The sequence below is a fragment of the Cetorhinus maximus genome, chromosome 28 (genome assembly GCF_964194155.1).
Source record: "Cetorhinus maximus chromosome 28, sCetMax3.hap1.1, whole genome shotgun sequence".
NCBI classification, from domain to species: Eukaryota; Metazoa; Chordata; class Chondrichthyes; order Lamniformes; family Cetorhinidae; genus Cetorhinus; species Cetorhinus maximus.
Window position 1 is genome coordinate 26,756,655 of NC_135906.1, and position 12,986 is coordinate 26,769,640.

The following is a 12,986-nucleotide window of genomic DNA, read 5'->3' on the forward strand; positions in this document are numbered from 1 at the left end:
TGAGCCTGGTATTTTGTTTTGAAAGCTGTGACTCATTAGAGACAGTCTCTGAACGAAATAATAGGTTTTGAACTTTCTGGCAGTGTTCCTTGCTCTCTGTCTTGAATTGCAGGAATAAACTAGCTTGTTGTGATCTTTTTTAGTGTGAATAAGTACTATTACTTGTAGTAACGCCATATTGGGGGGGGGCGGGAAATCTGAAAGGAATAATAGCCCAAGAGTTTGCCTTTAATCAAGAACTTACAGTCCAAATCATTTGCTTAATCTGGTAAGAGTAATGTGTGAAAGAGAATTAAAAACCCTAAATCATTTACAAGATGAGTATGGAGTTTTCAATAAGATCAGCTTTTTCCCCTTACATTCATTATTCAGTGTCTGATCTTGCACCTGGGCAAAGTGGAATGGATGACATGAAACTACTGGAACAGAAAGCCCAACAACTGGCGGAAGAAGCTGAGAGGGAAAAACCCAAACCCAAAGACAAGATTCTGTTTGTCAGGTATGCTGTGCCTTGGGCAGAATTGGAAGCGATTCTTACTAACGTTGGCATCTTTCAGTTCAGCCGGGCATCCTGAAATCTAGCTTGGATGAGATGAGCAGTCATGGGCGCATCCTTTCCTCTGTCAGTGCCCCCACTGACCTAATATAGAGGGTCTTGGAGCTTGACTCCAAGTCAAACCTTTGTGCCCCCCTCCCACCTTCTAACCTTTCTCCCCAAGCCCCTCTGTTTCTTCCTAAACAGCTGAGTTCAGCTCAGTCCTTATTTCCAACCACGAGTGGCAATGAGCAAGTTTATGATAGTGGAATGTAATACAAATGGACTGAATTGAATGGCTGCAGAACACAGCACACTCTTCACTAAGGAAATTTTCCATTAATTTCTCTTATGAGACGCTGTCTGGGACTGAAAACAGCGGCCAAATACAGTTGGCCCCAAGTACAAAACTACAGGGCCTCAGCACTCAATTTCAGTCTTGAATAAATTTAACGGATTGCAACCTTGCTTTTGCTCCAGAAAGCCCATCCTTGGTCCTTTAGCGTTAACATGCGTAAAAGTCTAAAGAGCTCTGAGTTTTCCTCCTGTCTTGACTTGCACACTCTCGTTTACAGGAGTGACGCATCTCGCACCGAGCTTGCTGAGCTTACAAAGCAGGCCAACCCGGATGAGATTGATATCAATGATGATGATGATGACGACGATGAGGAGGGTGATGACGAACCAGACGGTATGTAAGGATTAACGGACATTAATCACGTAATAAAGATGCACTCCCACTTTTGGAGCATCTTTGTAAAACCTCTAACAAACCCTCTAAACCCCCGTTTATTTGCTTTGCAACTCCTTCACTGCCTTCAAAAGCTTCCTCGAAATCTACCTGTTACCTCCCCTAACTGTTGTCCTAGTTGCTGCCCAGTGCCTCTCCCTCTAATCCCTGGTTTGTTCTGAAGTGTTTTGTTTCAGTACCTTAAAAGCATTGTATGAGTTTGCATTACTGCAGCAAGATCCTGATTTTTTTTCTCTTGCTGCAACATTGGTTGTGGACTGTGAATTAGCTGGTCTATGTCGTTATATTACTGTATGTAATAATGTGCGGATACCATTTAAATAGAAACTCTCCATACTTGTCCTTCACAAAAGTTACATTGTTTTTGTGTTATACTGAGACATACAGATCAGGAAGGTTCCTGCTTTGATTTCTAGTCTCTGTTGTGTTAGCTGATCTCATTGAGGTAGAAGTGTGACCACTCTATTTGGCCTCAGTGCCCCAGGGTTAGTATCCACTGATCCCAGCCAGAAACGTTACGTGGATGGACTGTAATGCCCGTGTAATTGCAGTGCTGAATGCCCAGTAATACTCCCTGTGCATTGTATCACATAGGATATTACCAGTGTCTCTGGTGATGATATGTTACAGTTCACTCAGGAAGGCTGAGTTGCTGCGGCAACGTGTATTTTTTACATGCATGTTGTCGTCTGGAGCTATGGATAGTGATGGTAGAGGCTCCAATGTTCTTTCCATCACGTGGCTCACCAGGAATCTCTCCCGCTCTTACTGTCTGCCATTGGCATGTGTTGGAAAGATTTACAGGTTGATACTGAACCTGCTTGGCCACATAGTGAATGCATCTTCTTTGGCCATCAAGTCCTGGGGTGGGGCTTGAAACCAGAGCTTCTGACTCAGGCTGGGACACTATCCACTATGCCACAAGACTTCTTTAAAATAGCAAGTAGAACTGTGAATATTTCACTTTTAAGTAAGCCCGTGTATTAGATTGTATTTTAAATTGGAATTAATATCACTAATCAAACAGGCACTGCTGTAGCTTTATATCTGCAAAATTGGTCTTTCTGTCACACTGTGCAAGCTGAACATTTACAGAACTGCTCAGGGAGCCAGGTAATTCTCTGGACTTGCCTAATCAGTTAAGAGCTTAGTGTTGACATCTTGATGAAAATGATTTAAAGTGATTTTAACCTCCTTTTTATAGGTTACCTAACTTTTTTTGCTTACCTATTTGCAGAGGTGCCACTTGAGCAGAAAGCTGTCCCCTCGGCAGTGTTTGGGGGTCTGAAAGATGACTGAACAGTAACTCGATGCAGAGTAATTACTCCCTATCGTCCATCGCCTTTGATAGCAGAAGCTGCTGTTTGGAATGCAGATACCCTGTATGTGCTGTTTAAGGCACACCTTAGCTGGTTAAGAAGCTGGACTGATGGAAAGATTTATTTCTTCCCCTTCTGTTTTGTATTCCAATTCCCCCTCCTGGTACCTGTGTATTACCAGCCAATGGGCACTGCCTTCTCTTCTGTTAAACTGTATTTATATAAATGTATGGCTAGAGCCAGTTTCTTTAAGGATTTAAAGCTTATTTCTATTACATTAATAAATGAGAATTCTACAAAATACACAGCTGTGCCGTGCACGGACAAACCCAATAGTCCATTTGGGTTGGGCGGTTGCAGTTTCTATACTTTGTGTGGGGGGCAGTCAAGACCTTTATTAACCTAGTGTTCCCTTGCCCGCCTTTCCATACTCAAGGCCAGTGTTTGTCATTTTCTCCCAAATATTGACAATCTCACAAGGGTTCGTCATCCTGATACTTCTCAAGGACAGTCCATGACATAAGGATAAGCAATACTGTCACTGCAGAAAATATCTGATCCATCAGAATGACATCCAGAATTCTCATTACCTTCTGAGACCCCCGTGCTGTGCGCTGATAAACCCGACAGTAAATCTGATATGGTGGCAATTCAATCTGATAGCCCATGTTTCTGTTAATATTCAGGAAAAACTTGCAATTGTCTAGCGCCTTTCATATGCTCAGTTTGTCCCACAAGCTTTACGGGCAATGAAGCACTTCAAATTGAAGCCACTGATGTAGGAAATGGAGCAACCACTTTGCAGAGAGCAAGTTCCCACAGACAGCAGTGTGGTAATGACAGGATAACCTGTTTTAATAAGTTTCAGAATTTATAATATACTGCTGTTGCCACAATTATGGTGACATCTGCACACTGACTAACCCTGACCAGCCTAGTATGTTCAGGATGCGGAGGTAACTCAAGTGAGCTGAAGCTCAGTGGGTAGTACTCTAAACCTCTTGGGTCAGAAGGTCTTGGTGGTAAGCTCCCCCTTAGAGACCAAAACACCCAGTGCAGTACTGAGGGAATGCTGCAGTGCTAGAGCTGTGTTACGAATGAGCCATTAAACTGAGGCCCTGTCTTGCCGCCTTGGGTAGACATGAAAGATCCCGTGGCATAACTCGGATAGAAGCAGTGGAGTTCACCCTGCGGTCCTGTCCAATATTTATACCCCAGCAAACATCACGAACACATGATCTAGTCATCATCACATTTTTGTCTGTGGGGTCTCACTGTCTGCAAATTGGCTGCTGTGTTTTCTACAGTACAATGTTTACACTTCAAAATGTTCTTCATTGGGTGTAAAGCACTTTAGGACAATCTATGTGAAAGGTGCTATATAAATGCAAGGGTATTTTTATGTAAGTTTCAAGCTACGCTTTTTAAGCATAAATGTGGGAAAGCAATGCTATTGGGTAGTTCCCTAGTCTAGCCTTTGGAGGCCATGAGGAATGAAAGCAGACACTGGCTTCACGCCCCTATCTCCTTGACCGGTCAGCCATTAGATTTTAGAGTCAGTACATTTAATCACAGTGAAATTTACACACACGCAGGACCTTAGCCGACTGTTGAGATCTGTAAATTTCTTGTACTTTTTTTTTTATTCGTTCATGGGTGTCGCTGGCTACTCCATCCCTAATTGCTGAAGGCATTTAAGAGTCAACCACATTGCTTTGGGTCTGGAGTCCCATGTAGATCAGACCGGGTAAGGACAGCAGATTTCCTTCCCTAAAGGACATTAGTGAGCCAGAAGGGTTTTTACAACAATCGGCAAGGGTCATCATCAGACTTTTAATTCCAGGTTTTTTTATTGAATTCAAATTTCACCGTTTGCTGTGAAGGGATTCTAACCCAGGTCCCCAGATCATTACCCTGAGTCTCTGGGATACCAGTCAGTAACTATTACATTATGCCACCACCTTCCCCCGAGTCTTGGATGTTACCCTCAGCATGTGTAAGTAAGAACTACTCACCATTACCTTGTATTTGGCTGTCCAAAGTATGTTTGCCACGTGTATTTACTTCTCATTACCTCATTGTACTTTGAAGGATTGCAATGCATTAATATTTCATTCCAGACATTTACCCATAGCCAGTAGTTAAAGGGCTTCACCTAAACCAAATCTGTCTCTCTCTCAGTGAAATTCTGAGATGCATGTACGTACAAACGTACAACCATCTTGATAATGGAAATCTGGAACTTTCTCCCGCAAGAAGGCTGTAGAGGCTAGGTCAGCTGAAAAATTCAAAACTCAGAGTTTTGTCTGATAAAGGCATTGAGGGATAGTAGAGCAGAGGCAGGAAATTGGAGTTGAGTTACAGACCAGTCATGATTTCCATGAGGGGCTGAAGGCATGAATTGGCAAGTGTTGGCATAGGGGATATGGGGGTGGGTGGGGTGTATGGGGTCCATGGTGGGGGGCATAGGGGGTGAGGACTCGAGGGATTTGTGTTATTTTTTATTTATTTGAACACTGTGTCCCCGAAGCACAGAGACAGACATTGCGCCCAACCTGCTTCCGCACCAGACAGTCTGCGCATTTATTCTGGGGTCGCCCGCCCCAACTCCTGTTTCAACCCCCCACCCCCCCGCCCGACCGAAATTCTGACCCGCGGACGAACATTTTGAAAGGTCAGGTTTGCCGAGTCGGGCCATCTCCTGACTCAGCAAACCCAACCCGGCGGCAAAAATCTTGGCACTGAGATTGTTGCCGCTCGTCAGGGAGCCCTATAAAACAGGCGCAGTCTCAGAATAAAGAGACTTGGATTGTTTCGGACTGAGATGAGGAGAAATTCCTTCGCTCAAAGGATTGTGAATTTTTGGAATTCTCCGCCCCAAAGAGTTGTGGATGGTCCATTGTTGAATATATTTAAGGCTGGGATAGATTTTTGGCCTCAGGAATGGGGAGCGGGCAGGAAAGTGGAGTTAAGGCTGACGATCAGCCACGATTGTGTTGAATGGTGGAGCAGGCTCAACAGGCCACATAGCCTACCCTACTGTGCTCCTATTTCTTGTGTTCTTGAATGGTCGCCTCCTGTTCCTTTGAGTGAAGGGCAGGGCAGGCCGAATGGCAAACGGGACGATGCCACAAAGCAAGAGCGATAACGAGACAAGTAAAGGAACAAAATATGGGTCTAGCCAAGGTGGAAATGGCTACTGTTGATTAGCCGAAGGGGGAAGGAAACATGGAAATCCTGGAACTTCGTTAAATGTTATCACTTTTTTATTCAGTCACAGGATGTGGATTTCACTGCCAAATCCAACATTCATTGACATCCCTAATTGCCGCCTTGAATACAACGGTGTGGCTTACTGGGCCATTTCAGAGTGCGGTGGGTCGGGAGTCACAAATAGGCCAGACCGGGTAAGGATGGCAGATTTCCTTCCCTAAAGTGAACCAGGTGGGGTGTCGTGAGAACCAGGTGGGTTTGTGGTCACCCATTACTGATACCAGCTTCTTATTCCAGACTTTGCAGGTACACAAGTGATAAATTTGCATCGTTATGAAGCACTGTTGAATTATTTATGTGAGCTATTTTAGGAACCTTTTCTTCACTCAAATTGGCAGTGATGCGAAGCTGCCAAAATGTAATTTAGCTGTCTAATTTCAGATGAGGAAATAGTTTCCACCTACCCACATATATTTTGTGCTCATCAAGTTAAGGGAATGGACCCTTGCCTTAAGCGGTGCACCGAGAATTAAACAGGTATAGCATGAGTTAGATTCAGATTCAAAGGCTCCCCGAGGTTTGCCTTAACCAATAGTGTGACATTTTGCCATTTTCTGCACCAGTCAAGTTGGAACAACCTGCCCAAATGATTAAGGTGGGTGTTAAGAGTTCCCATGGCACTATTGGAAGGTTAAAGACTTCACCTGATGTCTCTGGCTGACATTCCTTCTCTAACCAACACCACGATAAATGAATCACGAGGTTATTCAGAACCTGTTTGTTGGACCTTGCTGTATGCAAAATGGTTGCCATGTTTACTTGCACAAAAACAACAACCTGCATTTATAAGGTGCCTTTAATGCGCTTCTGGAGAGCACACTATTGAACAAAATTTGATATCAAGGCACATAAGGCGATATTAGGGCATGTGACCAAAAGCTTGGTCAAAGATGTAGGTTTTAAGGAATGAGGGGTGGAAAGGCAGAGAGGTTTAAGGAGGGAATTCTGAAGCTTAGGGCCTAGACAGCTAAAGGCACAGCTGCCAATGGTGGCATGATAAAAATCGGGCTTACACAAGAGATCTGAATTGGAGGAGTGTGGGGTTATGGAGCTGTAGGAGGTTAGAGAGATGGGGAGAGACCAGTCCAAGGAGGGATTTGAAAACCAGGATGAGAATTTTAAAATTGAACATTGCTGGGCCGAGCGCCAATTTAGGTCATCAATCATGGGGGTGACGGATAAACAGTCACTGCACTTCACACACACTGTTTCAGAGCTGGATATTAACGCAAGCCTCTTCCTTTTACCAGCCTCATTGTCAGAAATTGTTTATGTAGTTGGGGTGATGGGGGGGTGGGGGGAGGTGGAGCAGTTGGTGGTTTCCTGTAATCTTTATATCTTTATTCTTACAAAGACCTTTTGGGGATTACTCTTCAGGAGATTGCAGAGTGTTACTAAGAAGCAATCTATAGGAAAATAGCAGCAATAGACATTTGTGACAGGAGGACATATTTTGACCTATTTTGTCGTTCCATTGCAGCAGTGACTCAATGCTTAACTGTTTCCAATGTTTTAAGATTTTCCGCAGGCAGAATTTTGAGTATTGTGCTGGATTCGTTAACAGATCTTGTAACCGGGGTTAGGAAAGATATAGAATTCTTCACCATTGTACAACATAAGGTGAGGAAATGAACTTGAGAAAGATGGGTTAGGGTTATGTTGCAGTTATATAAAGCTCTGTTCTGGGCATTGCACCTTAGGTAGAATATATTGACCTTACAGGAGGTGCAGTGCAGATTCATTAAAATGAACTGGGGTAAAAGGGTTAAATTATGAGGACAGATTGCATTGACTAGGCTTATGCGCCCTTCAGTACAGACAATGGTGATCTAATTGAGCTGATGGGGGAGACCTGAAGAAGGGGACATAACTTTACCCTTAACACCCTGGCTCTAATTTTAATGTCAAGAAACACTTCTTCACACAAAGAGCTGTATGAGTCTGGCACTCTCTTCCCCCAAGAAATTGTTGAGGCTAAGGGATCAATTGAAAATTTCCAAACTGAGCAATGTGTTTTTATGAGGCAGGAATATTAAGTTAATGTGGAACCAGTGCAGATAAATAGAGTTAAGAGGTTGATCAGAAATGAACAAATTGTGAGTGGTGGAACAGACTCGAGGGGCTGAATGGCCTGCTCCTGTTCCTATGAAATATATCTGCACCAGTCAAAAAGAGGTCGTCAACATTTACACACATTTCTAATGAATTAAAAATGAGACTCGTACACTCAGATATTTTAATTTTCCCTTTACTCCTCTAGCAAATTAAGTTGAAGGATTAAAAACACTTGATGAATTGGCCAAAGTGGATTCAAATTCCAGTATAGGTAGGGAACGGTTGAATTAAATGGTTGATATATTAGGTGAAATAATTTTTGCAAAAACAGTTGGTACAAGTACAACATGAGATAATTCCATCTTCTGTATCTTTTTAAAAATATATGAATATGTTATGTGTTTTGAGCAGAGGTTTAGTTCCCCCCCCACCCCACTCTGTGCTTGACACTAAAATAAATTTGTTGTAGATGGAGTAAAGGTGGCGAAAAGGAGAGAAAAGACAGGGAAGGAGTAATATTTAACTCCCTCTGGGAGCATGCCCGAAGAGGGCGTTGGCAACCACAGACTTCCATTGGATTGGTCCATGATTATGCTTGGTAAAGTACTGCAGTGGTTTGCCATTGCTTTCTGCAGTATGGCTGACCAGGAAACTCTCGCACCCACCATCAGGCATAATGGAAGGCTGATAATCATCTTGTTTGGCTATGCAATGAACACACCTTCCATGGCCGTCAAGTTCTGGAGTGGGATTTAAACTTGGACTTTATGAGACTGAGGTAGGGATGCTACCCACTGCACCACAAGACCTCCTTGATATTTAACTACCAGAGGTTAGACACAAAACCGCCAAGTCAACTAATTCAGTTCATCCTTTTGCTTTGGGTCCAAGGTACAAGAAAAGTTCATCTTTCGAAAGTGCAACTTATGGATCCTGGGTGCACTCCAGTCCATAAGTCTGCCAGGGTCACTAATTTGTAAACCCAATCTGTTCTTTGTGCCCTCTCCAGTTAGTGTATTAGGGTGCAAAACAATGTGTGAGCAAGAGACAAAGGACATGCAATCACACTAATTTGACTTGGCGACTATACTGAATCAAAATTGACCAATCGCCTCAAGCAAACAACCTTTTAAAAGCAAAATACTGCGGACGCTGGAAATCTGAAATAAAAGCAGAAAATGCTGGAAAAACCCAGCAAGTCTGGCAGCATCTGCGGAGGAAGAAACAGAGTTAACGTTTCGAGTCCGTATGACTCTTCTTGGACTCGAAAAGTTAATTCTGTTTCTCTCTCCAGAGATGCTGCCAGACCTGCTGAGTTTTTCCAACATTTCCTGTTTTTACTATTTTAAGAGTATAACCAGAGGTACTTTTGAAATCGCTTTCTCTAGGGCACTGGACCTTTATGCAGAACAGTTCCATAAGCTCTGGAGAGGGTTGCATTGGTACGTGGCCAATCCCATGGCTGGTACACACCAATAAAACTCTAGTGGTTGACTGCGCTCTTGAAGCAAAGTCCCTGTTTTTTTTAATTGAAAGGAAATGTAAATCATGCTTCAAAGGCAATGTCAAGGAGGTCAACTCTTGTCGATAAATTACCACACTGCAACTGCAGTTAAAGCCAATGGGTGGTTGTACTTGAAAACTGAATCCATTTATGCAATGCTGACTCTATTAGAACAGCTCCAAGTTGCTGTGCAACTGGGTCACAAACATCATTAGCATTTTAGCAATGTGCGATATCAACCGCACCATTTAGGTGTCCATTCTTCTCCCAAGTGAAAATGATTAAGGCTCAGTTACGAGTTCCATAATGGCCAAGTAAAACCTGAACCCCGCCCCCCCCACCACAAGTTGCATTTATGGACGCCCCTCTTCCAGTTTTGTTTCCTCAACTTTCTGACCCATGATAACTCCCACCAATGTCAGAGATCTTCCAGTACTTCTCAATTGGTAGAATACTTGCCCTGGTTGTAGCCCAACCTAATTCTCACTTCACTTGATGCCCTTCTCCCACACACATTTCAGCTCAAATCATCGACTAGAGATTGGGAATCCTGGCTGATTTCCCTTACCCTAGCGTACTGGTTCATTATAATAGCACATCTTCAGCCATGTGTTAATATATTATCCCTTCTGCTCATGGCTGGGGAAGTAATCCTAATATTACCAGTTCCTCAATCAATTTCCAAATTCATCTCGCAGGATTTCAGACCTTTATACCAATAATAAACAAAACAGAAAATGCTGGAAAAGCTCAGCAGGTCTGGTAGCATCTGCGGAGAGAGAAACAGTTAACATTTCGAGCCCCTATGACTCTTCTTCATGGTGGAATAATAGTTTTGCAGTGTGATTCTGTGTCCATCAACCACTGAGTTGACACTGCCTGAAGTAATTATATAGAGAACTGTACATGGATGAGGGACCACAGCATCAACAAAATGTTACCTGTTATAAATAAATTGTCTTTAATTTTTATTCTCTAAACGTTAAGAAATTTGAAGAGAACTACTCGGTGGCATCACTGCTACGTTGCAATTGTAACAAAGTAGAATGGTTTTCATGCTACTGAACTAAAGAAAAAGAGATTTATACAGAAATTACAGCACAGAAACAGGCCATTTGACCCAACTGGTCCAACAGGCGTTTATGCTCCACGAGATCCCCTACCAGACTACTTCATCAAGGTTATCAGCAATGCTTCCTCTTTTCCCCTTCATGTGCTTATCTAGCTCCTCTGTAAATGTATTTAAGTTATTTGCCTTAACTATTACTTGGGTAGCTTGTCCCACATTCTAACAAGAAGGATTTGACTGCTTAACTTTCTCCTCTTCCCCCAAATCACTCCCTGCAGGCCTCACCCACATGGTTACTCTTCATGTGAAGGGCAAGGCAGAGTTTAATGCTTGGAATGGGATATGTGAGGTAAGGTGGAGAGACAGCAGGACTTAGTCCTCAGCCAATATCTACACACATCCTTTCCCTTTGCGGCCACTGGGTGGCAAATGAGGGGAAACATCTGGATGATTTTCCCAGCCCTGTGGCCCAATTTTAGGGCCTCACCAGACACTATACTTGCCACCCATTCTGGGGCCTCCTGGTTCAGAATGTTGTGGTGGAGCCCAATTCATAACTTGGTTGGAAATGGGTGCTTGATCAAAATGACAGCATCTCAAACAGAAATCTCAGGAGCGTAGAAGCTGAATTAGGGGGAGATGGTGGTGTAGAGGTAATGTCACTGGGTGAGTAATCCAATAGACCCAAGTTAATGCTCTAGTGTATATGGGTTCAAATCCCAGTACAGCAACTGGTAGAATTTGAATTCAGTTGATGAAAATATGGAATATAAAGCTAGTCTCAGTAATGGTCACCATGAAACTATCTTCTGCTTCACTACTGCCTCCTTTTCAGGGAAGGCCATCTTTACCCAGTCTGACTGACGCATGACTCCAAACCCACAGCAAATATGGTTGACTCTGAAATGGTCTAGCAAGCCACTCAGTTCAAGGACAATTAGAGATGGGCAACAAATACATTCCATGAACAAATAAAGAAAATTCTATAGGCGCACCGTGTTTCAGCTAAATAAGACTTATATTTATATTGCACCTTCTGCAACCACAGGACTAGTAACCAGAGACCCAGGGTAATGCTCTGGGGACCAGGGTTCGAATCCCACCCTGGCAGATGGTGGAATTTGAATTCAATAAAAATCTAGAATTAAAAGTTTAATGATGACCATTGTCAATTGTTGTAAAAACCCATCTGGTTCACTAATGGGAAGGAAATCTACTGTCCTTACCTGGTCTGGCCTACATGTGACTCCCTTCTATCAAGACAGGTGCCACGTGCTATGTGACCTTCCAACCCTAGGTCAGGTGACCCCCCATATACAGTACAGAGTAGCGTATACTGGAGTCCACAACCACGATCAGCTATTAGCATGACAGACTGTGCAGTTCAAGACGACAGCTCACCACCGCCTTCTCAAGCACAATTAGGGTTGGGCAATAAATACTGTGCTGATCAACAACACACACATTGATAATGAATTAACAAAATACATTTGGTGTAGAACTCTCAAAATCTGACATAGAAGCTGAAACAGTCATCAGCATCAGGGAAAAAAATGTGCTTCACAGCCATTGATCAATTGCACTCTGGGGAGGGCATGTTGGTGTGGGAGGGGTTTGGAGGTGGAGGGGAAGGGTTTAATTTTGGCAAGAGTTCCGTGTCACTTCAACTTCAGCAAAAGAGCCAGGAACCACAGAGTCAGCGTTTACCCCAGTTTTCCAGGATTTCCGTGGCTCGGCACCAAAATTCCACTGGCAGGCAGGGAGTCTCCCCCTCCCCTGCTCCCTGGAACTTCATCTCTTTGATGTCAACGACACCGGTGTTTTCAATCAGCGGGATTAACATGCCACGTGATGGTTTACTGGAATCCAGGGCCAGGCTGAGTTCCTGGACTCGATTCAATGGCTGAGGAGGGGGTTAGGAGAGGTATTTCCCAATTTTACTCTCTCCCACCCCCCACAAATCAGCCTGACTTTTACCTGTTTTACTCACCTCTCCAGGGAGATCACACGGTTGGGGCAAGCTAAAGAGCGTGCACAAAACATCTCCATCGTGCCCAACAGATTCACTGGACTAGAAGTTCTTTTCCTGTTTGTAACTAGGCCTGCAACCTCGGCCGAACTGGACTGGTAGTCTAGCCGTCTCCTCTAGATGCTGACTGACCTGCTGAGCATTTTCCCATGCCTATAACTCACTTGCATTTGAAACCTTTGTTTTACTAAATCGTCGTCACTGATGTTAGCAGAAGGGTCAATAAATTAGGCAGAATAGATTTAACGCAATTGGTGGAAGGATTAGAGGGAAGATGTTGAGAGGCAGGGGTGTGGTGTCAATGTCAACAGACTAGTAAATCTGAGGCCCAGGCTAACGCTCTGAGACATGGGTTCAAATCTCACTTTAGCAGCTGGTGGAATTTAAATTCAATTAATAAAATCCGGAATTGAAAACTAGCCTCAATAACTGTGACCATGAAACTATTGTT

The 12,986-nt window shown here is 43.5% G+C and overlaps 1 protein-coding gene across 1 annotated transcript in view; it reads left to right on the forward strand.

Annotated features, from left to right (window-relative positions):
- The window catches only part of xab2 (XPA binding protein 2), a 54,902-nt gene extending 51,994 nt beyond the window's left edge, over window positions 1-2,908 (forward strand). The window contains exons 17-19 of the mRNA XM_078531466.1: window positions 373-499; window positions 1,111-1,226; window positions 2,524-2,908. Of these exons, the coding sequence (XP_078387592.1) occupies window positions 373-499; window positions 1,111-1,226; window positions 2,524-2,585 (305 nt within the window). The 3' untranslated portion in view covers window positions 2,586-2,908. The remainder of the gene's footprint in view (window positions 1-372; window positions 500-1,110; window positions 1,227-2,523) is intronic.
- The last annotated feature ends 10,078 nt before the right edge of the window (window positions 2,909-12,986 follow it).